Source organism: Lampetra planeri, chromosome 49 (genome assembly GCF_965212315.1).
Source record: "Lampetra planeri chromosome 49, kcLamPlan1.2.h2, whole genome shotgun sequence".
Lineage (NCBI taxonomy): Eukaryota > Metazoa > Chordata > Hyperoartia > Petromyzontiformes > Petromyzontidae > Lampetra > Lampetra planeri.
In genome coordinates, this window is record NC_136155.1 from 6,021,598 (window position 1) to 6,047,749 (window position 26,152).

At 44.3% G+C, this 26,152-nt stretch overlaps 1 protein-coding gene across 1 annotated transcript in view; it reads left to right on the top strand.

Moving 5' to 3' along the window:
• KCNT1 (potassium sodium-activated channel subfamily T member 1) overlaps positions 1–26,152 on the top strand; it is a 153,122-nt gene that overhangs the window by 68,470 nt on the left and 58,500 nt on the right. The window contains exons 4-10 of the mRNA XM_078616014.1: positions 3,092–3,145; positions 5,555–5,603; positions 6,390–6,449; positions 10,881–10,955; positions 13,731–13,814; positions 17,399–17,493; positions 20,181–20,361. Of these exons, the coding sequence (XP_078472140.1) occupies positions 3,092–3,145; positions 5,555–5,603; positions 6,390–6,449; positions 10,881–10,955; positions 13,731–13,814; positions 17,399–17,493; positions 20,181–20,361 (598 nt within the window). The remainder of the gene's footprint in view (positions 1–3,091; positions 3,146–5,554; positions 5,604–6,389; positions 6,450–10,880; positions 10,956–13,730; positions 13,815–17,398; positions 17,494–20,180; positions 20,362–26,152) is intronic.

Below are 26,152 nucleotides of genomic sequence, written 5' to 3' on the forward strand. Positions count from 1 at the left end.
TCCGGTTATTACTGCGCGGGTGTTAAACCACGAATACGCACCATCTGCTGTGCAGTGGACGCGAACGATCCTGTGACGTTCGAAAAAGGAGCGGCGGCGACGTCGTCACGGCGCGTGCATGGCGTGAGTGCCCACGTCTTTCAACGTTTCAGAAATGACGGTTAAACCCTGTTCATCTGTGACCCGATTATCTGTGAATTTGTTTATCTGGGGGGGGGGGGGGGGAGGTCGGCAAACCCGGTTCTCTTCCAAATATCCCGGCGTGGCCATCTAAAAAACCTGGGTTCCAGACCACAGGTTAAACGGTTATTCTGCAAATACTTTCAATTATCCAGGGTGAAGTGGCTGAACAGACCCGATTGTCATTGCATCTTTCCGACCCGCGCCCTACTGGTCATCTGTAAAAAAAAAATCTTCTTAGCTCGTCAGATCCCTCCTGTAGTCTAAATAAAATATTCCGATTGCCACCTCCTGCTGCCAAATCAACAAGCTTGGGCACAAATGTCAATGGCAGGACTTTCTGTAACTGCATTGTTTATTTGAGTTGCTCGTCCTGCGGGGGATCTCTCCAAATGTGACGACAAGCAAGCGAGCCCTTCCACATTACGCATCCCTCGGACGCAATTGGCCCAATTGCAGCAGCACCGCCACCACGCGATGCTTTGGAGATAAAATCGCCACCCTCCAGTACATGCAATGCACCAGTGATAACATCTCAACACCAAGCGCGTTGCTAATCCATCGGCAGGGGTACTATGAAGCCTCCTGGGAAGTGATCAATGTCGCAACCACACAAGGCCGGAAAATCCTTGTGAACTGCGTGAACAGAATCATCAACTTAACGTCGTTGTATATTCTTGGTTCTTTCGGTAAAGTCACTTAGAAGGGAAATAATAATTATTATTTTGTTATGTTTCATTTTTATTTATGAATTAGAATTATCATTATTTATTTATTTCCCTTCTACGTGACTTTACCGAAAGAACCAAGAAGATGAATCCCTGCAGTCACGAAAGCTTTAAATCGAAATTTAACGTCGTCGTAGTTAAAGATGCGCGCGGTGTGCACAGGCACAACGCTATTGCCAGATGCATGACAGAGAAACGTGGAACGCAGACGGCACAGCAACTGCTTTAAGCACCCGCGCTGTCCGGCACATTCTCAACTCTTTCTGTTGCTTCGCTGTATTTTATAGCCTCGACACAATGGGCCCCTGAGTGTCGCAATACCCGCCAGCCACTGCAATAATTCAATAAGTGTTCACCGCATCTGTCCCTTGCCGCAAATTGAACAATGGGATTATTTGAGCGGCAGCAAATGGAACGCGACCGTCCCGCTTCCTGCTGAGAGCACATCATCGACACCCACACTCCTTGAAGCTGTGGTTCAACACTGACAGTTCACGTTGGTCAAGCTCACCGCCGTCACATCACACTAACTCGTGACAATTGCTCTTAATATGTCCCCCCCCCACCACAAAATCATCGTCTTTTTTGGGCTGAGTCTTGCAAAACAAAACATGTATATGGTACCCTTTGGTAATAATATACACCACTGGCCGTCAATACAACCCGAGGATCAGCGATTGCAAAAACTATATAATTAAAATATTCGATTTAACACATGGGCTTTCACGTAAATATATAAATGTGTCGTTAAACCCGCCACCACCCGACACAGCCAATCAGTAAGGTTTGTCACGAAAACCGAACATGCCAATTCGTTACAGCTACAGCACACCTGTTTGTTGGATAGCAAAGCCACAACATTTACAATCTGAGTAGGACATTTCGCCAGTAACTAGCTTCATCAGGCGACAGACAGATTTGTGGAGAAAATATCGACTGTGCGCCTTGGGGTGGAATTCTTAATGCAGCGAGGCATACAAACTCAAGGCCATTTTCCCTCATTCCATTATATCATCATTATTTTTGTCGTGGTTATCTGTGATGTTTTCACAATAATCTTCTCCCCATTCTCATCACTGCTGTTGCTGTCCAGGGTCCAGGTTACTTCCCAGGGTTTTCATTATCATGATTACAAACTATTTAAACATTTATTTTTATTTTATCAGGTAAGGCCCACTGAGCTATGAAACTCTTTTTTTCAGGAGCGACTTGGCCACAAATGAAAGTTCAACGAAGTGGCTTTTCGTGTGGAAATGTACAGCAGCCAAATACTCTAAACTCACGTTTTAAAAAATGCAGAGGGAAAAAACCAGAGAACCTGGAGAAAAATGAAAGAGAGACATGCAAATTCTAAATATACAGACGTCAGGTTTGGGATTGAACCCACAACCTCCTGTATACTCGGCGAGTTAGTTAACATCTCTCCAGTTAAAAGGGTTGCTCAGGCTTGTCCCTCACGCTGATAAATGTTGCCAGTGCAACACGGTGATATTATGATGGTTCAATATGTTGTACGATATAAGGTACACGACTGTCGTATTGTTCGTTTGGCTACACATAATTACATCGTGGTTGATCTTTGCTCATTTTGCTTTTGTTTAAACATTTTATTTCGGACAAGAAATGTATGAAATAACAAACAGGATAATTGCAAGTTGTAAATATGTAGCCACTATCCATTAAACGAGTGCTTTGCAAAACACTTTTTAGTTGTCAGAATAGCAATTATAATGTCAGAATTTTCATTTTCAGTTACTTGTTTTGTTGTATGACTGGCAGCATGTGCATTAGAATGCTATATAGTGCAATTATTATCATCATCATTCCTTTGTCAGGTTTATGTTGAGTGAACTGCAGTTCAAAAACGTTCAAGTCATGCAGAAAACCAATGCAATGGGCACTAATATTGCAAAAATGCCATTTTCCGAAATTAGATTTTTGAATCTTACCTAATCGTAAAACATTATATAACAGCAGCCGCGCAAGGCAGTCAGTTTGAATTGCTGGCACAAATAGAAAAGCGGCTCTATTGGATTTGGTGAGGAGCTATTCTCTGCATCCTCTCATTGTGCGCTGTGTTCCAAAACACATCGCTCCTCTTCATAAACTCCGCATGGCCACGTTGATGTTTATCTAATCTTTTTCCCCCCACTCTTTGGTTCTTCTCTTTCGTTCGTTGTCAGCCTGCACGGCCTGAAAGGAAACAACACATCACGCCAACCGGAAAACATTGATTGGTGAGCACATTTATCCGTCTTTTTCAAATTACAAGGACGATTCCTTTTTTCGGCTTTGTGTGCCATCACTTGTGCGAATGTCTAAAAATAACAATTATTTTGAAATAAAATTGGGTTTCGTGCCACGTATTTCGTTGCTGGGAGGAGCAGCGGCACAGTTGTTAGCGCACCGCCGTACCAACTTAGCAGCATTCTAAGTTTAATACCTGACCAGGGTGAGTATCAGTGTCACGTGATACCTGAATCGGTCCAGGGCCTCCGCTGCTGTGGGGCTACGTTTTGGGCAGGCAGCAGAGGATGGTGCGGGAGAATCCATCTTTGTACATTGTGCAGAACTTTAATGCTCCCGCATCGATGCAACCCACCTTCACCTACACACAGGAACACACCTTCACCTACACACAACCACCCACCTTCACCTACACACAGCCACCCACCTTCACCTACACACAGCCACCCACCTTCACCTACACACAGGAACACACCTTCACCTACACACAACCACCCACCTTCACCTACACACAGCCACCCACATTTACCTACAAACAGCCACCCACCTTCACTTACACACAGCAACCCACCTTTACCTACACACAGGAACACACATTCACCTACACACAGGAACACACCTTCACCTACACACAGCAACCCACCTTCACCTACACACAGCCACCCACCTTCACCTACACACAGCCACCCACCTTCACCTACACACAGCAACCCACCTTCACCTACACACAGCCACCCACCTTCACCCACACACAGCCACCCACCTTCACCTACACACAGCCACCCACCTTCACCTACACACAGCCACCCACCTTCACCTACACACAGCCACCCACCTTCACCTACACACAGCCACCCACCTTCACCTACACACAGCCACCCACCTTCACCTACACACAGCCACCCACCTTCACCTACACACAGCAACCCACCTTCACCCACACACAGCCACCCACCTTCACCTACACACAGCCACCCACCTTCACCTACACACAGCCACCCACCTTCACCTACACACAGCCACCCACCTTCACCTACACACAGCCACCCACCTTCACCTACACACAGCCACCCAGCTTCACCTACACACAGCCACCCACCTTCACCTACACACAGCCACCCACCTTCACCTACACACAGCCACCCACCTTCACCCACACACAGCCACCCACCTTCACCTACACAGAGCAACCACCTTCACCTACACACAGCCACCCACCTTCACCTACACACAGCCACCCACCTTCACTTACACACAGCCACCCACCTTCACCTACACACAGCCACCCACCTTCACCAACACACAGCCACCCACCTTCACCTACACACAGCCACCCACCTTCACCTACACACAGCCACCCACCTTCACCTACACACAGCCACCCACCTTCACCAACACACAGCCACCCACCTTCACCTACACACAGCAACCCACTTTTACCTACACACAGCCACCCACCTTCACCTACACACAGCCACCCACCTTCACCAACACACAGCCACCAACCTTCACCTACACACAGCCACCCACCTTCACCTACACACAGCCACCCACCTTCACCTACACACAGCCACCCACCTTCACCTACACACAGCCACCCACCTTCACCTACACACAGCAACCCACCTTCACCTACACACAGCCACCCACAGCCACCCACCTTCACCTACACACAGCCACCCACCTTCACCCACACACAGCCACCTTCACCTACACACAGCCACCCACCTACACACAGCCACCCACCTTCACCTACACACAGCCACCCACCTTCACCTACACACGGCAAGCGATGCGATGAGGCTTGGTCAAATAACCCTCAAGACCACGACAGCATTGGGAGGTCTCTATCCAGCAGTGGAGTGACAAAGCGCCGTGTAATATTAAGAATTTCGTTCAGTTACTATCTCAGGCGCCCGTGCCAATGTATGTGTGTACGTTGAATGTATGTTGAACGTCTTTTGCACCGTGCGTAAATGGAGGTGCACCTCCAAATGATGATAATGTGCTCGTTTTTTGTTTTCTGGAAAAAATTGATCTTGTAAACAAATCACGGAAAACCATTAGCATTAATGGATTCTGCAATGCTTTCCAATGGGTGTTTTGTTTTCTGAAGTATTTGACTTGCGGTACAAAAGCCATTGGGTAAATTGCCAGGGTAAAATACATTTTCAAATTTGCAAATCACTCCCGTGCGGGTCTCACACATTTTGGGCCACCATGTTTGATACATTTTCTGTTTGATGAGTCTCTTATAGCAACACAACTACTGTACAGTATGTATTAAAGTTCCACTCACATTGGACAATCATTGCGGATGCATCAACGCTTTCAACCTTCGTGGGATATTCAAATTTAATTCATGTTGTGCTCCCGTGTTACGATGTGTTGCTGTATAGGACATCCATTATATGGGTCAACAGAAGTACTCCGCTATGGGCCTGTCAGGTAAGGCACCTCCATATTCTCATTAGCACTGTTACAACATAACGTCTTAAACGCTTGTTATTGTTCATGTTTGTGTAATAAAGGACTCTTCCACTGTGTCTGTCTCCGTTGTCCTTTATTTGGGTTCTTACAACTTTGCCCCACACGGCCCTCGCTCAGAGCCTTCTCCGCCTCCCGCTTGGCAGCTTGGCAGCTGCCGTCGCTCACGTAGCCTTTTCTCCTCGCTCCCGATGCAGCTCCGTTGCTGGCTCTCCTCTCAGCCTCTCCGCCTTTATGCAGTCTCTCAGCTGCTCTCTCTGCAGCCCCACCGCTGCTCTCCGGTTCCTCCGTGCCCGGACACCGCTGCCCAACGGTGCCGAGTCCGTCCTGTGGCGATCGCGCCACTCTCCACTCTCTGCCCTGCGTGGCCTCCTCCCATCTTTATTCTTACATTCTCCTCCCGTCTCTTCCGGTTCCCGCCCTTAAGAGCTTTCCCTTCTCCCCCACGTGACCTAACTCCTCCCCCCGTTACGTCATATCCGCGAGGCCGTTTACGCCCGCATTACATTTGTTTTCATTAAATATGTTTTGTCAGTTTTTGTTCGAGGTATGCTGATCAACATTGGAAATTGTATGTATGTATGTTGAGCTTCTTCCGGACTGGACATAGCCAATCCTCTCGTGTACCGTTCCGGCCTTCATAAGTGCTTGCTGACAACACTTGCCCCATATGTCTGTTAAGGCTATATGGGGTGTCTTTGTCTCTGTCTACTTTCTAACTACGATTCTGTAATTTTTTTTCACTAGGTGTTCCTGGCGATCATCAGCTTCACGGAGACTTTGCTTCTAATGTACCTCAATTACAAGGTGTGTGCTTAGCAGTGTGTCACGCTGACAATCCTAATACTCCCCGGATCGGAGTGACGTTAAGCAAACATGTAACTCGAAGTAGAATATATTTATAATTCACGAACCAAAAAAGTATGTTAATTTTCAGTGGCCTTTAACAAGTTAGATGGTTCATTGCAAAGCAGGGAGGTTGCAGGGTCAGGTCATGCTTAGCTGAATGCAACATTTTACACGAACCAGATGAAGGCAAATAAAGGTGCAGCCCTGCATTTCCTTGCTCACGCCACCGCTGTAAAATGGCCCCCATGAGAGAGGAAGATGAATAGAGCCCCTCTCGTGGGTATCTTCAGGGCTGTCGTAGTAAAGGCCGTGAGAAAGGATTTGCAGGGCTGCCTGTATGTTGAACTTCTTTCACACCACAGTACGTAGGCAACCGTGCGAATCGGGCGAATCGGAAGTGTACGGGGGCCTAAGGATAACAAACTAAACACAAAAATCAGTTCTAAAGAAATTAGTGTTCAATCGAGATGATTTAAAAGTGCATGGCTCCAGTGGTTTCCTAATATGCGAAGGAAGAGCGTTCCAGACGGCCGCAGGAGCGCATTTGAAAGCGCGCAAAGCAGGAGAACCCAACAAACAAAAGGGCACAAGATCGTGAATCAAAACACACACAAGATAGTGAATCATAAACATACACACACCAGCTGAATCCTTTTCATCATGCCACATTTGTGGCCCTATTGTTAATAATCACAAAAATGTATGATACCATTTTAAATCTCTCTGAAAAATTGTGCACGTGCCAATATACAAACTGTCATCTGCAAAATCCATTTTGATTTGTTTTAGATTTGGCACTGAGATCAAGCTAGCTTGGTAGAGGGCAGGGTTCCCTATGAGTCTGGCACAACATTGTTATCTTTTGAATCTACAGTCACGGGATTGCAGCTTACGTGCCTAAAACTCATACGTTGTAGGGTTCATTCAAATCCCAGCTCACGGGAGGAGAGTGTTTATATATATAGTCGTCTTATCCATGGGATTGCTGCTGCTAAGAGGCAGCGGAGAAGCTTGTGTCGAATCAGCTCGGTAAGTTTACGCCACCAGAAATAAATATATAACAGAGGTCACAGTGTCGAACTGCTGAGATCCTGCATTCAGATGCGGATCTCATCCTCCTGCGATTACACCGAGTTCTCAAGTATAGTGAGTCGATTGTCAGCCCCAGTCACCAATGATTGTAAAAACACAATGAATATTTGTTTTGCGCTTGCTTCGGAATATTCCAGCTATGAGATTTAAGAAGAATTTTAAAAAACATCAGTTTCTTGCCGTTGCAAATGTACACACGTACACAAATTCTCCCGCTGCGTTGTGTACGTGTACAGCACGTTGCAAACACACTTCTGGATGAAGGTCGCTCCACACCGTGTTGGTCATGGACCATATTCTTGGGTTTTTTCTGTAAAGTTACGTAGGTAAAAAAGTTAAAATTTATAAAAGTAAAATAAAAATCACGTTTCGGAGGCAACACAAGCTTCCGTCTTCGAAACGTCGTGATTTTTATTTTTATTTTACTTTTATTAATTTTATTTTTTTACCTACGTGACTTTACCGAAAAAAACCCCCAAGAATATGAATCCTTGCAGTCACGAAAGCTTCAAATCTAGGTGTGACCATACTTTTACTGTGTAAAGGCAAAAGAAAAAAAATATTATCTGGCTGCTGGCTGACCCACAAGGAATATTGCTCTGTGACATTATCGAACGGATAATTTATTTCGTAACATGATGCTGAGAGCACAACTGGAAAAAAAATTGTCAAGACAAATACCAAGAAAAGATCGAGACAAAAAAAAAATGTAACCCGTAAAAACTAAGTTTTTCACTATAAATCCTTTATATGCGGGGCGGCTAGAGTCCTCTCGTCCTCTGGCTTGAGATGGCTGCCACCTATGGGTCAGATGATTGCCTGCCACCATTAAGCAATTGGTAATTAAATATAACTTATTTTTTCCTAAAAAGTGTAAAAAAAAATGTAAAACATTTCACGAAAATAAATTGTCACGCACAACGAGTCTGTGTGCAAAATGTCAGCTCGATTGGATCACGGCAAGTGGGTTAAAGAACGACCGAAAGATTTGCACGGTCGTAAGCACGCAAGCAAGCAAGCAAGTGAACTTAATATAAAGGATTTAAAAACTTCTCTCCAATATGACCAAATGGATTCTGAGAGCATTGTACTATACATGCGATGTGGCGATCACATGACATGCATGCAAGGGATGATGGGAGTCGTGTCTTTCTGCTGTTTGTGAGTAACAGACCTTTGCCTATTGTTAAATCTATTAGTGTCCAACCGGTACGCATTCTCCTCTGGTATTGATGGGTTTTCTCATCATTTACTGAAAGTCTTGGTTTGGAATTGTGTTTTTCTTCTCGTGACGCCGATAGCTCAATGGGGTAAAAAAGAAAGAGATGAAATAAAACACGGAAATAATCACAGCCAAAGCTCAGACGTCATGGCCCTATTGACGATCGGTCCGGACAAGGTTATCTGACCTCCACACTCTCCCCGCGCCCTTGCACGGCACAGCCATCGGACACGCATTTACATCAGCAATTACTGCGGCCAAACATTGCCCTCCGAGCTTATTATCTTTGCTGCGGCCCGCAATTATGAAGCCCATTAAGGAGCCATGCGTGACGGTGTAACCACTGATTGGCGTGCGGTGCAAAGAGGACAAGTGGACTGTCACGGTGGCGAGATGTTAACTACCTCGCCTGGCACACAGGAGGTCGTGGGTTCCATCCCGACCCTGACGCTTTTATATTGGGAGTTTGCATGTTCTCCTCGTGGATTTTTCTCTGGGCCCTCCGGTTTGTCCCTCCGCATAATCACACATTTAGAGTATTTGACTCCGATACATTTCCACATAATATTTGGCCAGGTCGCTTCTGAAAAAGAGGCTGTATAGCTCAGTGGGCCTCACCTGGTAAAATAAAAATATTAGTAAGTTGCCACATAGCTTCCAATCACACTGCGCCCAAACGCTCTGAAGCAAAGATGATATTATTTGCCTATTCAAGGTCCCTTCATTAGCCGTGTTCGTGGCAACGCTAATGGTCTGGATGCAACATCTGTCTAATTATCATGAACGCCAAATGACACTGGACATTTCCCAGCTTTCAAAGTCACTTTTAAACATTATTTTTAAAAGCTATGCAATGGTGGCGGCATTGAGCAGAGTCGTTGACACCGTCGTTAGAACGTTATGACACACATCTGTGAGTTCAAATCTCGGTCGGAAATTTACTTTATTCAATCATCCCTCCGAGGTTGGTAAAGTGGGTACTTACCTTGTGGGAAATAAACTGCAATCATTCCCCATGGAGTGCCTAGGCCTGTACCATGGAAATGTTGAAATTCCAGCAACATAATAGCAATGAGTGTCAAATCATTGCCTGCTTGAGCAGGAAGACACTTTGAATTGGCCCGGATAAAGTGTCGAGAATGAGATAATAAATAGCAATGTAGAACCAGATTAGATCTTAAGTTTTCGTAACTGCAATGTTCCATACTCTTTAGTTCTTTCGGTAAAGTCACGTCGGTATAAAATAAAATAAAATATTTTTTTTTAATTTTATACCGACGTGACTAAAATATTTTTTTTATTTTATACCTATTTTATTTTTTATCTTATAAAATAAAACCAAAAATAAATTATTTTTATTTAATTTTATACCTACGTGACTTTACCGAAAGAACTAAAGTGAATGTAGAACCACTCATTAATGGAGTTGGCCAAACATCCAAATACAGGACCACAGAAGTTTGGCAATTGCTGGCGCCGATTTTGGCTGCCTTCCCACTTGGCTGTAGTTCCCTGTGCCACTGAATCATTCCCTCACTTTGATAGTGAATTAAACTATTCCACATAAAAAAAATCATTTACTAAATTTGAGACTTGCATAACCAGCTGATGTGTTTGGAAATGACTATACGTCAAACCTTTTTCTGTGTACTAAATTACGTAAATTTCTATTGTTAGGCACCTATACTTAATGATATACCCCCATACTTTAGAGGTTATTAAATAATACATTCCAACCTTTTCACGGTCACTGAGTTGAAATGTATAGCGATTATTGTGTCATTGTTATTACATTTCGTTGTTTGTTTGTGTCAACCCCCTGGGTGTATATATAGAAAGTGTATATGAATGTGTTTTCTTGTTTACGAATAGGAATACAATTTAAGTGAATGTAATTGACATTTCAGCCGATGCCAGTTAAATTGACGGTTGTATGCGTGATTTAAAATGACAGCTCGGGTTAGCGAGGAAAACAACGAGATCATCTTTCATTTTGTCTTAGTTTCAAGAAATCAATGAATGGCTTTTCTGTGTGACCTCTGACATTCTGACCGAAAAATTGTGGACTTGACCAGGGAAACATCTGGGAGCAAATCCTTCACATCTCATTCATCCTGGAGCTCACGACCTCCGTCCCATTCATCATCACGGTACGTGCGGCAAGACCACGGACACGAACATACTATGCAAGACTTAAAGCTTTCGTGACTGCAGGAATTCACACTCTTTAGGTCTTTCGGTAAAGCCACGTAGATAGAAAAATTATAAAAAATAAAAAATATATCACGACGTTTCGATCGCAACACAAGCAATCGTCATCAGGTGAAACAATACAGCAGGGGAACTGCTGAGGCAGCAAAACAATATAATATATAAAATATAGTTATATATAATACAGCAGTTCTGCTGTATTTTTTCACCTGATGACGATTGCTTGTGTTGCGATCGAAACGGCGTGATATATTTATTATTTTTATTATTTTTCTATCTACGTGGCTTTACCGAAAGACCCAAAGAGTATACTATGCAATGCTTCATCCCTCAATCGATTTTTTCCGAGATGCCAAGGCTGGCTTGGAGTATGGTTTATCAGAGCAGTGCACTACTACTAATTACCACAGAGTACTGCAAATTACTGCAAAGTCCCGCATATTTATTAGGGTGTCATAGCCCCCCCCAACCCTACAGCCAACCAGAATACACAGCAGCCAATCAGAACGCACTGCAGCCAATCAAAATATGCTACAGCCAATCAGAGCGCTCTGCAGGCAATGCGTTGCACCAAATCAACGCGCTGCAGCCAATCAGAATGCGCTACAGGCAATCAGAAGTTGCTACAGCCAATCGGACGCGCTGCAGATAAATGCGCTGCAGCCAATCAGAATGCGCTGCAGCCAATATTAGAACACGCTGCAGCCAATCAGAACGCGCGTTTCATCATGGCACGGGGAACATGAGGGTGCATGGGGAGGGGTCAACGGAGGAGCCTGGCTCCATGGGTGGAGCACGGCATGGGAAATGCGGGGTGGGGTACGGGGACCATGGGAGTGGAGGGGGGGGCTATGGAAGAGTGCACGAGAGGTGGGCATCTGGGGGGTAGGGGGTTTGGTGGATTGTGGGCCCTTTGAGGTACTTTGCTGCAAATGTGCGGTATTTATGGTAAATGGGCCAGTAAATATGCGGTCGTATGTGGTGCTTTGTTGTCGTTCGAGATAAACTAGCAGTAGTTCGTGGTGCTTTGTGTACATTTGTGGTAGTTTGTGGAAATTATCAGGACCCCCATTAGGATCCAAGGTAGACCTATCCATACAAATTCTGCATTATTTGACCCCACACGTTCCTTATTTTGTATGGCCGATGTAGATGCAGAGCAACAACTACAATTTCACATTCAGGTGGTCAAAGGAGATAACTGCGTAAGGAGCAGCGGATTGATCCGCTGTAAAGTCTCCTTTTGTAATGTCTCCTTCCACTGTTTATTTTACTCAATATTAACAGCTTTAGAATTTTTTTTACGAGGACAAAAAAGGCAAGATGGATGTGACGTGACAAAATAATTCCTGGAACATTACCCCAGACTCTGTTCCAGGTTGATATTCAGCACTGGATGTACCCATCCATGATGCGGCTATCATCGGCCACTTTATATATTTAAAACAAATCTGGCAGGGTGTTGATGTAACGGAGCAATTACTCTCACAAAATGTTGCAGTTGCAAAGCTTAAATTGGGTTAAACTCAGCCCATCATTCACCACATCCTGGCGAGATGAGAGTTATAAAATGCTTTAGAAGTGTCCGATAAAATGCATGTTTAACAAAGTGAAGTGGAAATTGCCAATTTTGTAATGCAGTTGGTTTAGCCTGATGCGTCTCAGCTGTGGCTGCCCACCTACAGTGGCAATTTGGCCTTCATCAGCTCATGACTCTTGGGTGCCCGTGTTGTGTATCGGTTACTGGCTATAGTTCACAAAAGCAACAGTTCACATGTTTCTTTGTTGGATGCAATTGTGAGTGCAACAGCCATATCAGACATTAGTAATCGGCATAATCAGTGGTTCACTGCAGCTCAAAGACTCAGTCCCTACAAGGTGGGTGAAGTTAGGAGATGTCCATGTGCTCGGCATTTGAAGGCCCAAAGACCAAAAAGCTCCCGACATCTTTAAGTTTGTTTCACATGTGAGAGCAGCCCCTTTTTTTGTCGATCCACCGCTGGATGAGGGCCTCACCACATTGTGCAGGTTGACACGTGTCTCTCTCCTTCGTGGTCGCGTGACTTTTTCTCCGGGTTCTCCGGTTTTTTCTCCCTCCACATTTAAAATCAAAATCAACATGTGTAAAGAGTGTGTGGCTGCTGCTATACATTTGCACGCGAGAAGCCACTTTGGTTGAGCCATTATTTGTGATGGTGCCAAGGTCGCTTCTGTAAAAAAGCTGTATAGTTATTCTTAGGTTTTTTCGGTAAAGTCACGTAGGTAAAAAATAAAAATTTATAAAAGTAAACTAAAAATAAAATAAAAATCTCGACGTTTCGGAGGCAACACAAGCTTCCGTCTTCAGGTGGAACCGTCACAGCACGATAGCTGTATCAAGTGATACAGCTATTGTGACGGTTCCACCTGAAGACGGAAGCTTGTGTTGCCTCCGAAACGTCGTGATTTTTATTTTATTTTTAGTTAACTTTTATTAATTTTTATTTTTTACCTACGTGACTTTACCGAAAGAACCAAGAAGAACAATGCTGGTTAGTGCTGGTTGAATACGGGGAGCAGTGGCATTGCAACACAGTACAATGCAACGGTTGATTTTGGCACACAGCCCTCTGCGGACCACCTAGCCCAGGTTATGCGATGACAGGCAACATAATCGCAGCGCTTCATTATGTCCGCCGAGCGTTTTAACGTCCGCTTTTTCTTTATCTTTGCAGATTTTTTGGGCAAACCTTCGGAACATTTTCATCCCAGTTTTTCTCAACTGCTGGCTGGCGAAGATTGCCCTTCAGAACCTAATAGTGAGTGTTCGTTCGTGATGTACTCGCGCATCAGCGCACGACGAAATACATTTCCACGACGTTGTTTCCATGATGAGAAATTATGTTCAATTTCACGGAGATTATCCCCGTCTCTGTTTTTCGTAAGTTTTTGGAGTAAAAGCCCAATACAACATAGATGCTCACACCTCAGATTTGGATATACCACGGGTCAAGTTCATGGAGACTCACACAGACACACATCGAGACGGAGACACACACACACGGAGACACACAGAGACAGAGACACACAGACACCCACTGATAAGAATACACTCTCACAGAGAGACAGAGATACACGCAGACATACACAGACACAGCGACACACACAGAGACATGGAGACACACGCATACAGTTCCAATTATAATGCGGGTAAACCATATTCATGTCCCTTGCTGCCTGCGTGATATCATGTTTTCACTCTAAATTCCGTCTATCATTTTTATAGTATTTTTTTGTACTTCCAGAGACATAAACAATTATGATAATAGTTTTTTTTACCCTTCTATCTGGCAAAAAAAAAACAATTATCATATTTTTTACTGGCAAATGAGGTTCCAATGACGTACATTAACCTCAGTTTCCTCAACATAAGCCAGTCATAGTCTTCCTCATGTCATGCTACAACTCAGCAGAGGTGGGACAAAGTCATTGTTATGCAAGTCCAAGTCGAGTCGCAAGTCATCAAATTCATGACTCGAGTCTGACTCGAGTCCAAGTCACATGACTCGAGTCCACATCTCATAGGTGGGACAAAGTCATTGTTATGCAAGTCCAAGTCGAGTCGCAAGTTATCAAATTCATGACTCGAGTCTGACTCGAGTCCAAGTCACATGACTCGAGTCCACACCTCTGCAACTCAGTAATACATGCCCATTCAGTTATTAAAAACGGAGTAGATAACCACCATGTCGTGAACTACTCCCCGAGACCGTTTGCACTTAACCATTTCAATGGGTAATAGCCACAGATGTAGAAATCTAATTATGCACATTTGTTATTTCAAAAAAATGTATACGAATATTTAGTTACGCAATAAAATATTTAAGAAATATCAAATGAGCAAAATGTAATCACTATTTCACGAGATTGTGCAGCTCGGACAGTACACAATTACTGTCGACCTCATAGCGTACAATATATAGTACCATGGCGGCAACTCTCGTCCATAAGAACACAAAGATCCCCCGTGAAGCCTTTGACAGACTGTAGGGGCAAGTGCTGTTAGCGAGCACCTATGAAGGCCAGCACGGTACACGAGGCGGTGTATGGCCAGCACCACGCCCGACCGCTTTTGTCTCCCCAGTGGCGATGTTTACACACCACACCAGGTTCTCATTTGAGGCTGAGTCGACCGAGGGGATGCCAAGGACCGGTTGACAACATTTTCACGAGTGTTGGCCGTGAGCGGGATTCGAACTCGTGTTGCCGGGTTCATAGCGGTGCGCGCTAACCGCTGCACCACCACTGCCCACCCTGGCGGATGCACGCACTCACGCGTGGCTGCTCTGAGCGCAGCATATCCATGGTCATTGTTTGTTTCTGCAGTTTCTAAGCAACGTTCTCCCTCCTTGAGTCGCTGTGTGCTTCTTCACACGTCACTGAGTGCTGTGTTCTGCAAGCACGGCATTGCATTCTTCCAAGCGAAAAATGTATTATTTCATAGCTCATCACTTACCAGCCTCATCTCAGTGTGATGACATACCTGCGTGTACCCCCCTTGCAGAAAGTTATTTAACGTCTAAGCATAGATGTACGCAAGCAGTTAGACTATACCACAATCAGAATATTTTGACTGCAGGAGGAATCCGATGAGCTATAAAAGCAAATTTTCACCGATGCCCAAGAGGGGCACGGGATCAGAACGTTCTGCTATTTCCCCTGCAATAATCCTCACTTCTAAGTGGTGCTTAAACGCACCGGCAACTCCAAGCACCTTGCGTCATCGCATCTAATTTCAAACATTTTAAGGGTACCCCCAGTGGCAGCTGTCCTCATGGGGTACAAGGCGACTAGGCATCGGCATGCAATTGGGCATTAGTCTGCCAGCAACTCCAACTCGCACGGTTGGCTACGTACGGTGCGAAAGATGTTCAACATTCATACACACGCGATTGATTTGTGTAATCCAAATTGCGGGTCGTTATTTAGAATTTGAACCACGAGGCTGGCACACAACGGCCTACTCATTTCGAATGATGTCACAGGATCTTTAACATCCACGGTGAACGACACTCATTCTATGGTTAATGCACCCACGGCAATAATCGGGTCCAGGCCTGCCGGAATCAAACCGTAATGCTCTGTTAATTCCAAAGTGTATTGTATTGTGATTAATGCTCACAAGTTTTCAATAGATGGACTCAGCAATGAAAAAAATAACAATTGCCACTACCACTGCGTGCTCCCCAACCCTCATTAACACCGCCTACGAGATGTAATGCGATCGTTCTCCACGGCCAAATTTACCCGAGTTATCTTTTGCACCGCCGCGTTCTCCCGCACAATTTGCACTCCGCAATAACCTTCCATCCAAGGGGTGCAACGTGCAATTCCCAAAGCGGCAAAATGCCATCGATTTATCTTTTGTTTTGCTCGTGATCAAGAGCAAGCCGGGTGCGTTTACGTAATCGAACATTTCAACCACTGCCAACGGTGCCCGCCCTCCCATAGCTCTCCGTCGCGCGTGTGTTGGGTTTGTGCCGCGTGTCGTTCGCCACGAGGTCTGGCGTTTCTTTCTCCACGTGCTCGGGACTTCTTCCTTCACTGGTCTGAGCAGCTCACTTTGGCGCTTGGGTGGCGAGAAGTTAACTACCTCGTCATATAGGAGTTCGTGGGTTCGATCGTGACCCTCACTCCTGTATTTTTGGAGTTTGTATGTTCTCCCTCCCCGTGGTCACGTGGATTTTTATCCGTATCCAATTTTCCCTCCACATTTAGAAACGTGCGTTTAGAGTATTTGGCTGCTACAAATTTCCACATGATGAGCCACTTATTTGGGCAATCATTTGTTACTCTTAGTTTTTTCGGAAAAGTCACGTAGGTAAAAAATGAAATTAAAATTAATAAAAATAAAATAATAATATTTTTATTAATTTTAATTTCATTTTTTTAATTAAAATTAATAAAAATAAAATAATAATATTTTTATTCATTTTAATTTCATTTTTTACCTACGTGACTTTACCGAAAAAACTAAGAGTATGAATCCTTGCAGTCACGAAAGCTTCAAATCTAGAATCAATCATTTGTTGCCAGGTCGCTTCTGAAAAATAGCTCTATAGCTCAATATGCCTTAACCTGGTAAATAAAAAAATAGTTTTTAGTTCAGTCACTTTCTCACTCGATTATATAGTGTTGCCAGATGTGTGCCAGCCGATATGGTGTTCCGCTGCGTTCGGGAGAAGAATACAATTTTAAAGTACTCATAGAAAGTTCTGTACAACCTGAAAACACGTTTGCAAGCTATACAGGATGACCGCCTATATCTACACAGTCACACCGTGTCCTCTCCTGCCCTCTTTCTCGTCTTCCTCCTTCTCCTCCCTCCTTCTTGTCCCCACAGAATGACCTGCACAGAGCCATCCAGAGGACGCAGTCAGCAATGTTTAACCAGGTGCTCATCCTGATCTGCACACTGTTCTGCCTCATGTTCACATTGTGAGTCACTCATGACGCACAGGAGGAGGTGGTGGTGGTGGTGGTGGGAAGCGCGCGTTGCGTTTTAGTGGGGACACGGACGCAGCTCTGTATTGACCAAAATTCAGCCAGGCGCTGCCATGCCTCGACGTTTCTGTTGAGGCTGATTTGTTCTTCAGCTTGCTGAACTTTATGAATTCTAGCCACTTGCACTCTGTACTAATCCATCAGTGCAATGGCTGCCACCTTTTGGAAGAGGCTTGACGGTTGTTGTCACACGGAGAGACTTATCTCTGCCGCAGGGATGTGGAGTTTCCACGCCTGGCTCAGGGACGACCAATGGAGATGAGCGTAAACTCATTTCTTCCTCGGTTATGGGGAAACACATTATATATATACCATATTCACTGAATTGTATTGCACTTTTTTCCCCATGCACAGTATTTGAAAGCAAAGGTTGGTGGTGCATATTGTGATCTGGTAGGTGTGTGTGCGCGCGATGAGGTCGGGTCTAACTTCACGCTATTAATTTTGAAATTTGTCTAAAGCGTTGAGATTGGTCACAGTGAAGACACAACGTTTTGCATTTCTATATGAACAATGTTTATATGTGCGGTATATTAGGTATGTCATGAATCACTCTTAAGGGATTCCATACAATTTCCTGAGAGAGCATCAGGATTTGGTTCAGCAATCGATATTTAAAAAAAAGAATCGTGTAATTTCTCCAGTTCTATTCAGTCCATGAGCCTAAATGTAGTAGATTTATATTAATCTAATTAGCATAAACTTGTTTTTTTCCATTCGCACATTAATGATTCGTTGAGTGTTTTGCGAGCCTAAATTTCCATTTGAGCAGAAACTATCAATGTGTCCATAAACGTCTTACTATTTTTACGCAGAGACAAAGCCCCCCCATATAGCCTTAACAGGCTGTTGGGGCAAGTGCTGTTAGCGAGCACCTATGAAGGGCGGCATGGCACGCGAGGTGGGTGGGTAGCCCCTAAACGTAAGTAACAATCTGTGCTCGCAAATTACATTCGTTGTACAGATTGAAAACTCATTCTAGATTAAAAAAACGAATTGCTTTACAACTGCTTATTGTGCTTAGTTTGTTGTCCTTCCCTACCCCCCAGCACCTCCGATTAGCACGTTTGGCTCCGTACAGCGCAAACGAAGTTCAACGTACACACACACACAAAGACAAATCGCCCAGATGGCGAGCGGCATTTTCTGTGACCGCAATGTGAATTGCTGCGGTATACATAGACTCAATGCGGCATCGCACCCAAGGTGTGAGTGAGCAGCTTGCCTCGGCGATACTGGCTTTCTTTGTCTCGCTCACACGCTTATTCAGCCGTGGTTACCACTGGGAGAGATTACGTAATGTAGTTTTGCAAATGGGATGGCTATGCCTGCGTTCGATTTTGGAAGACAAACTGACAGACATCTTAAGACACAATACAAGCCTTTCTTGGCCGAATAGCGCTCAGTAATTTGTCCATTTACCTAAGAAGCAATTAAAGTATCATCATTATTTTGTGGGACATTGTATCTAATTTGCTGTACATGAATGCATAACGGTCTACCATCTGTCTACTATTTGGTTTACTCCAATGCCAACTTCGAATTATTCTTTGTCAGAATAACGATAGCACATATGCTGTAGGACTATAGGGATGCTCCATTGAGTTAAGCAAATGAGCACACTTCACCAAAAAGTGCGTCTGTGAATTAAATAATGTGTGCAAGAAGCAGTCAGAATGCTCGAAGCATTACGCGTTTGTGTTTTAGACACAGACAGTGGAGTAGTCTGCCCCATGAGTTCAGCGACCAAGATGAAGACTTTTCGATTTAAAGCTTTCGTGACTGCAGGGATTCATCTTCTTGGTTCTTTCGGTAAAGTCACGTAGAAGGGAAGTGATAAAATAATAAAAATAAAACATAATAAATTACAATTATTTTATTATGTTTTATTTTTATTATTATAAAATAAAACATAATAAATTAAAATTATTTTATTATGTTTTATTTTTATTATTTAAAAATAAAACATAATACAATTATTTTATTTTATTATGTTTTATTTTTATTATTTTATTACTTCCCTTCTACATAATAATAAAATAAAACTATTTTATTATGTTTTATTTTTATTATTTTATTACTTCCCTTCTACGTGACTTTACCGAAAGAACCAAGAAGACAAGATGAAGACCTTGAGACCAAACGGTGGGATATTCTAAGGACACAGCTTGGAGGTCACGTGCCTCTCTTGTGCAGTCGCTGCTGGCTTTGGGTCGAGGGCACGAAGCGTCGGCAAGTGTGGTGGCATCAACGGCTTGGGCCGTGACGACAACTATTTGGCTACTGCTATAAATGTCCACGTGATAAGCCACTCTGTTGAGCTCTCATTTGCGGCCAGGTCGCTTCTCAAAACAATTGCTCATAGCTCAGTGGGGTTTGCCTGCACAAAAACATAAATTATCATGACGATCTTGAGCTGTTTCTATTGTCTCCCAAGTGTTACATCTCTCCCGCTGCTTACATCACTGACGTCTTGCCCGCGTTTCGATCGCTTTCCTTTCTCTGAACCGAACTTTTTGATCTCTCGTCCTCACCCCCCCCCGCCGCCTTCACCGCCAACTCGGCGCCGAACCGTAACTCCCTCGGACGTCCCCGACCCTGCCCTTGCCCGCCACGAGCAGCATCTGCGGCTTCCAGCATCTGGAGAGAGCGGCCGAGAATATTTCCCTCTTCCGGTCGCTCTACTTCTGCATCGTCACCTTCTCCACCGTGGGATTTGGCGACGTGCTGCCCAAGATCTGGCCGTCCCAGCTGCTTGTGGTCATCATGATCTGCGTGGCGCTCATGGTGCTGCCCGTGCAGGTGAGACGCTTTTCTTTTGCCGCTCGCTGTACAACCGGGTGCGCCACGGTGGCCAGATGTTAAATACCTCGCCTGGTATACAGGAGGTCATAGATTCAATCCCGACCCTGACGCCAGCTGTTTAATTGTAGTGTGCATGTCTCTGCCCATGGTCACATGGATTTTTCTCCCGGTCCTCCACGTTTTTCCCTGCACATTTAGAAACGTGCATTTAGAGTATTTGGTTACTGCTACAAATTTCCACATGATAAGCCACTTCATTGAGCTATCGTTTGTGGCCAGGTCGCTTCTGAAAAAGAACTATATAGCTCAGTGGGCCTTACCTGGTAAAATGAAATGAAAGTTTAGTTTACAGCCAAACAGCTGGGGCCGTGCCAAGCCAACCGGACCATTTTCCACTGCAGAAACCGGGCCATGCCGCTCACGTCGCACGCGAAGAACTAGTCGAGACACGTGCAGGCGACGCCGTGACGCCGCATCCTCACGATGCATTGACCATCAACACACGCAACAAAGACAAGTCAATCAATCCCTCCCGATGTCTCCTTCTGTGGCCCTCAGCAAGAGTTCTGAATGGATTCTTCGTCTGATGGCACAGTCAGAATAATCATTAGGAAATGTTTTATAAAAATAAATAAAAAGACAAATGTGCAAATGTAATTGCTTTCATTTTGGGCTCATGGAACCGAACCCACCCACACGTACAAAGGTCAGACTGCTGCTAAACTTAACCTTTCTGCAAAGTACAAATGTACCTTTACAACCCTCATATAGTCAACTGATACTGTACTGTGGATGTTTGCTACCATATATGTATTAATATTGGCTTCTGATTATAATTGTGGCTGTAAATATAATCTGTTTGACCTTGCATGGCAGCTTGAATACAACGATGTTTGACTGGCTATGTTTTCACATGATCGATTAAGGGCCTTATGTGTTTTTTTTTTGCCTCAAGTGTAGATTAAAATTTTGTCTCGATGGCCTCCCACCAACATTATTTTTGACGATGATGATGTCGTCTGCAGAGGGAGCGTGTTGCACACCATTTTACAAGCACGTGACACAGTTCACGGCAGACCCCATCCCTTGGATTTTTGCACCATTAACGGACACGTGCCATTAAGCAGTGTCAGGTTCCATTTTGGAACGCTACGCACTGTTGCACAGAACATTAGCAAGCCACGTGGGATCTCGGGTATGGGATTTTCTGTGACTGCTACAACAATCTTGATTTGAAGCTTTCGTGACTGCAGGAATCAATACCCTCTGGTTCTTTCGGTAAAGTCACGTCGATTTTCACTCACCCACCCGTGCTGTTTTCGTTTACTAATTCAAGCTCATGGCTAATTTCTCCAGCCCCCACCCATCCCTGCACGCCACAAACCCTCCCCCCTCTCCCCCGTGAACTCCTGCAGCTACGACTCTACAAACCCCCCCCCCCCTCCCGTGCCTATATAAAGCCACAACAGCAGATCATTCTTTCTCACCTGATGATGGACGCTTGTGTTGCGACCGAAACGTCGTGTTCCTTTATTATTTTTTCTTCTTCTATCTACGTGACTTTACCGAAAGAACCAGAGAGTACTGCTAAAACATTCAGTTGAAACAATGGGTACGATTTTTTTAAATTAAACCCACTGGCCTCTGTCCACCCTATAGTTCAATTAGGCGCGCTACAGACAATTGTCAGGGTGTGCGTGGTGGGAAGCAGTGTAGGTACTTTCACATCTTCCGAGAGGTGTGGCCAGTGTAGAAGAGGAGGCCAACTACCCTCGAGAGGGGCTGTCTAGCGATCACTCGAGTGGAGGCCCTATTTCCAGGAGTCGCGTAAGAAAATAATTGCTGGGCTGTTACGATGTCAGAGCACGGCTGTGATGCGGCTTTTTAAATATTCGTACAGTGGTGAGTTCCCGAATGTGAATAGAGTGTACGCTGCCTGAACAAGCTCTCAGCATGTGGGGTGAAACGTTGTCCTGCCCGAACACGTAATACAACACCAAAAGCACACCGGAGAGCCATAGCATGAGCGCGCAAACCTACACAGGTTGCACGTGATCACATTAAACTCTTTAAACTATTTTTTTATTTTACCAGGTAAGTTGCGCTGAGCTATAAAGCTTTTTTGCAGAAGTTAACTGGCCACAGACTATCGCTGAACGATGTGGCTTATCACGTGGGAATTTCTAGCGGCCAAATACTCGACTCGAAACGCGTGTTTCTAAACGGGGAGGGGAAAATCGGAGGACCCGGAGAAAAAGCCATGTGACCACGGGGATGCAAACTCCAAATATACAGGCGTCAGGGTCGGGATCGAATCCACAGCCTCCTGTATACCAGGCGAGGTAGTAAACGCCGAGCCACCGCGACGCCCTAATGGCACCGTGTGAAAATAACCTTCAGGTTTTTTGCGCACTCACTTACACAAACGTCCAGAGAATTTCCCGAGGTGGAAATATAAAGTAGTCTAAAATGAATTACAAACGTTTAGGTGCCACACTAATGAGTAGACAATTCAGATTACATGACTGGCTCTGGCAGGTTAATCGCAAATAGTCCCAAAGCAGGAAAACGGCAGAAATAAATGAGGCACGAGGGAAGGCGCCTTTTGATTTGTCGCTGTCAAATCTCTTTGTGTTCCAATGCCACTCTTGTTTTACACTTCCTCTCAGAGCCTCCCGTGCACGAAACACCAACACATAAAGGCAAATGGTCCGAAGAAAACAATGTTAGATAAAACATAATTTGTCAAAAAAAAAAAATGTCATAAAATGTTATTACTCTGCATCGATTGTTCAGTTACAATTGATTAACGCACTCACAATCGTAATGGGGTTTTTGTGATTCCCTGTATCCAATGGAGGCGCTACAATCACCGAAACGTGAAAACAATATTTAGTTTTTGAACGATGACCCCCCGAATCTTGGCAATTCATCTGATGGCGGGGGAGGCAATTCATTACTTGGAAAACCTATATCAATCTATTGCATGCATTTAGCTCCATACCAAAAAATGGCATTTATCTCCTGAGTATATTGCCATCGTACGCAAGAACAACATTTATTTTTTATGCTTTTTTTAAAAATAACTGTTGCCCAAAATGCCAAGCGACCAGCAACAATCGGCGCTATTGAATGTGTCATGGATCAGTAGTTAATACGTCCCTCGATTTGAGCAAGGTCGTTAACACGTGATAAAAGAGCTGTTGGGGTGTATTTTAAAAGTGGTACAGTGTGCCACAGTAGCGAGATGTTAACTACCTCGCCTGGTATACAGGAGGTCGTGGGCTCGATCCCAACCCTGACGCCTGTTGTATGTTTGGAGTTTGAGTTTCTCTCTCTCTATGTCATCATCATCACGGTGGCTAGGAGATGTTAACTACCTCGCCTGGTATACAGGAGGTCGTGGGTTCAATCCCAACCTTGACGCCTGCTGTATTTTTGGAGTTTGCGTGTTCTCTCCGTAGTCGAGTGGATTTTTCTCCGGGGCCTCCGGTTTTTCCCTCCACATTTAGCATTTGGCTGCAATAAATTTCCACGTGATGATAAGCCACTTTCTGAGAGACATCATTTGTCGTGGGGTTGCTTCTGAAAAGGAAGCTACACAGTTCAGTTAGGCCTTACTTACCTAGTAAAAAAAAAAATGTGCGAGGGGAGAAGCAGAATGATGTTGCGTTGTGATCCGCAGTGTGGTGTTGATGGTGGTGGTTTAACACAGAGTGGAGGAACAAGTGGGTGACGTTCATGGGAACGAATAAACATCACTCGTTCGAACAAGTGGCGTTTATTTGAATAGAAATTATTTGGCCAAACAGATATGACGGATTAAAATGCACGCGTTTGTCGAAAGCCTTACCTTTCTTGTGAAGAGAATATAAATGTACGCATCCTTGAAATTTGATTGAATACATGCATTTATGATGCAGCAAATGTTTTAAATGGAAACGATAATGGTCAGTTGGGTTGTGTGCAACATCACAGGCAAATACAGTGCAGAGGTCCTTCGGTTTACCATATTAATTGGCTCCACGAAAACCATCGTTAATTGAAATGACCGTTAATCGAATGCAGGAAATACATCTTAAAGGTTTGATTTGTTTCCAAGATGATCGGAAGTTCACAGAGCGGAAGTCTTTAGTTTTTATAAATAAACGTTATAAGAACATATTAAAGCATTATTATGAATTTTTCGATTTAAAGCTTTCGCTCTTCCACCTCCAACCCAGCTTATATATAAGCTCCTAGCTTGGCAGTGTCTCATTCTTCACCTGAAGACGGCTGCTTGCGTTGTAGCCGAAACGTCGTGAGAATTATTTTATTTTATTATGTTTTATTTTTATTATTTTATTACTTCCCTTCTACGTGACTTTACCGAAAGAACCAAGAAGACATTATTATGAATGTTTTTTTAAATATATTATAGCGTAAAAAGATGCACAAATAGAGCATGAAATAACAATTTTTTACCTTAGGCTAAGAAGAGGGATGGCTTAAGGGGTTGATGGAGCAGTTGGGGTTGGCTGGGCTCTGGTGAGTCACCACAGGATCCGTTCCAGTTGGCCCAAATAGGCGGCCGCGTGATATCGTAAAACATTACGTTAACAATGGCACCACATTGATGCGGATCGTTCATCGAAATATCGTTAGTCGAAGGCGTCGTAAACCGAGGGATCACTCTGTAATTTTAAGACTGCTGTAAAAACCAACGCATTCATCACAACACAGGGGAATTGTAGTGACCATTAACGAGAAGCACATACATGTCGGAAAATGGTAAGTCACTCACCTATTCGGTTGAGTAATTTCTCCTATTTCTGAGTAGAAATTCAGCGACAATTGGAAAATTTTCGTTCGTATTTTAGTCTCGACCTTTTTGGGCAGTTGGGGTATTTATGTATTTATTCGAGCACATTAACCTGGATAATCCCTTGAGGTGGAACTTCTTGTTTGCATGGGTATCCGGGAATGTCAAGTGACATATAGCAAACAGTCAATGACACGTATACAAACATGATTTCCTTGTTATTTTTATATTCAGCTGAGTGGAGCATAACTTTTCTTTCCGTGGTCTGTCTCTCCACTTCCCTCTGTCCGTCTCTGCATCTTCCACCTGAAATAGCTTCTAACCCGTCCAGTATTTGATGTTTGATACATTTTTCTCCCCCTTCCCCAAACGCCAGGCAGTGTTCTCTCCGTCACTATCCACTATTGTATGCAGCCAGTCACCATTCATCGTGTCTTTAAACATGAAGACGGCAAACCTAGAATTGTATTCACTCTTTCCGAAACACATTTTGGAGACGCATTTTGACCTAAGCTTAATGCACTGCGCGGGTGCGGTGTTGTAAAACACAACGTCCTTCGGATGTAATGCTGCAAGCCAACTTAAGCATACTGCTTCCCACAAATTTGACGTTTGAATATTGTCACCCATTCTAGATTTAGTTTTTTGCTGTGGTTGTCCGCGCCTGATGACGGACGCTTGTGTTGCGCCCGAAACGTCGTGATTTTTTTTTTCTTTACCTACGTGACTTTACCGAAAGAACCAAGAGTATTGTCACCCAACGTAAATTCACCGTCGCAAGCAGATCCTGTGCTGTGCACATTTCCGCGGCTCGCTCGCAGTGTTCGCCGCGGCGGTGGCGAGATGTTAACAACCTCGCCTGGTTTACAGGAGGTCGTGGCACCGATGCCGACCCTGATGCCTGCTGTATATTTGGAGTTTGCGTGTCTCTCTCCCCATTGTCGCGTGGATTCTTCTCCAGGCCCTCCAGTTTTTCTCTCCACATTT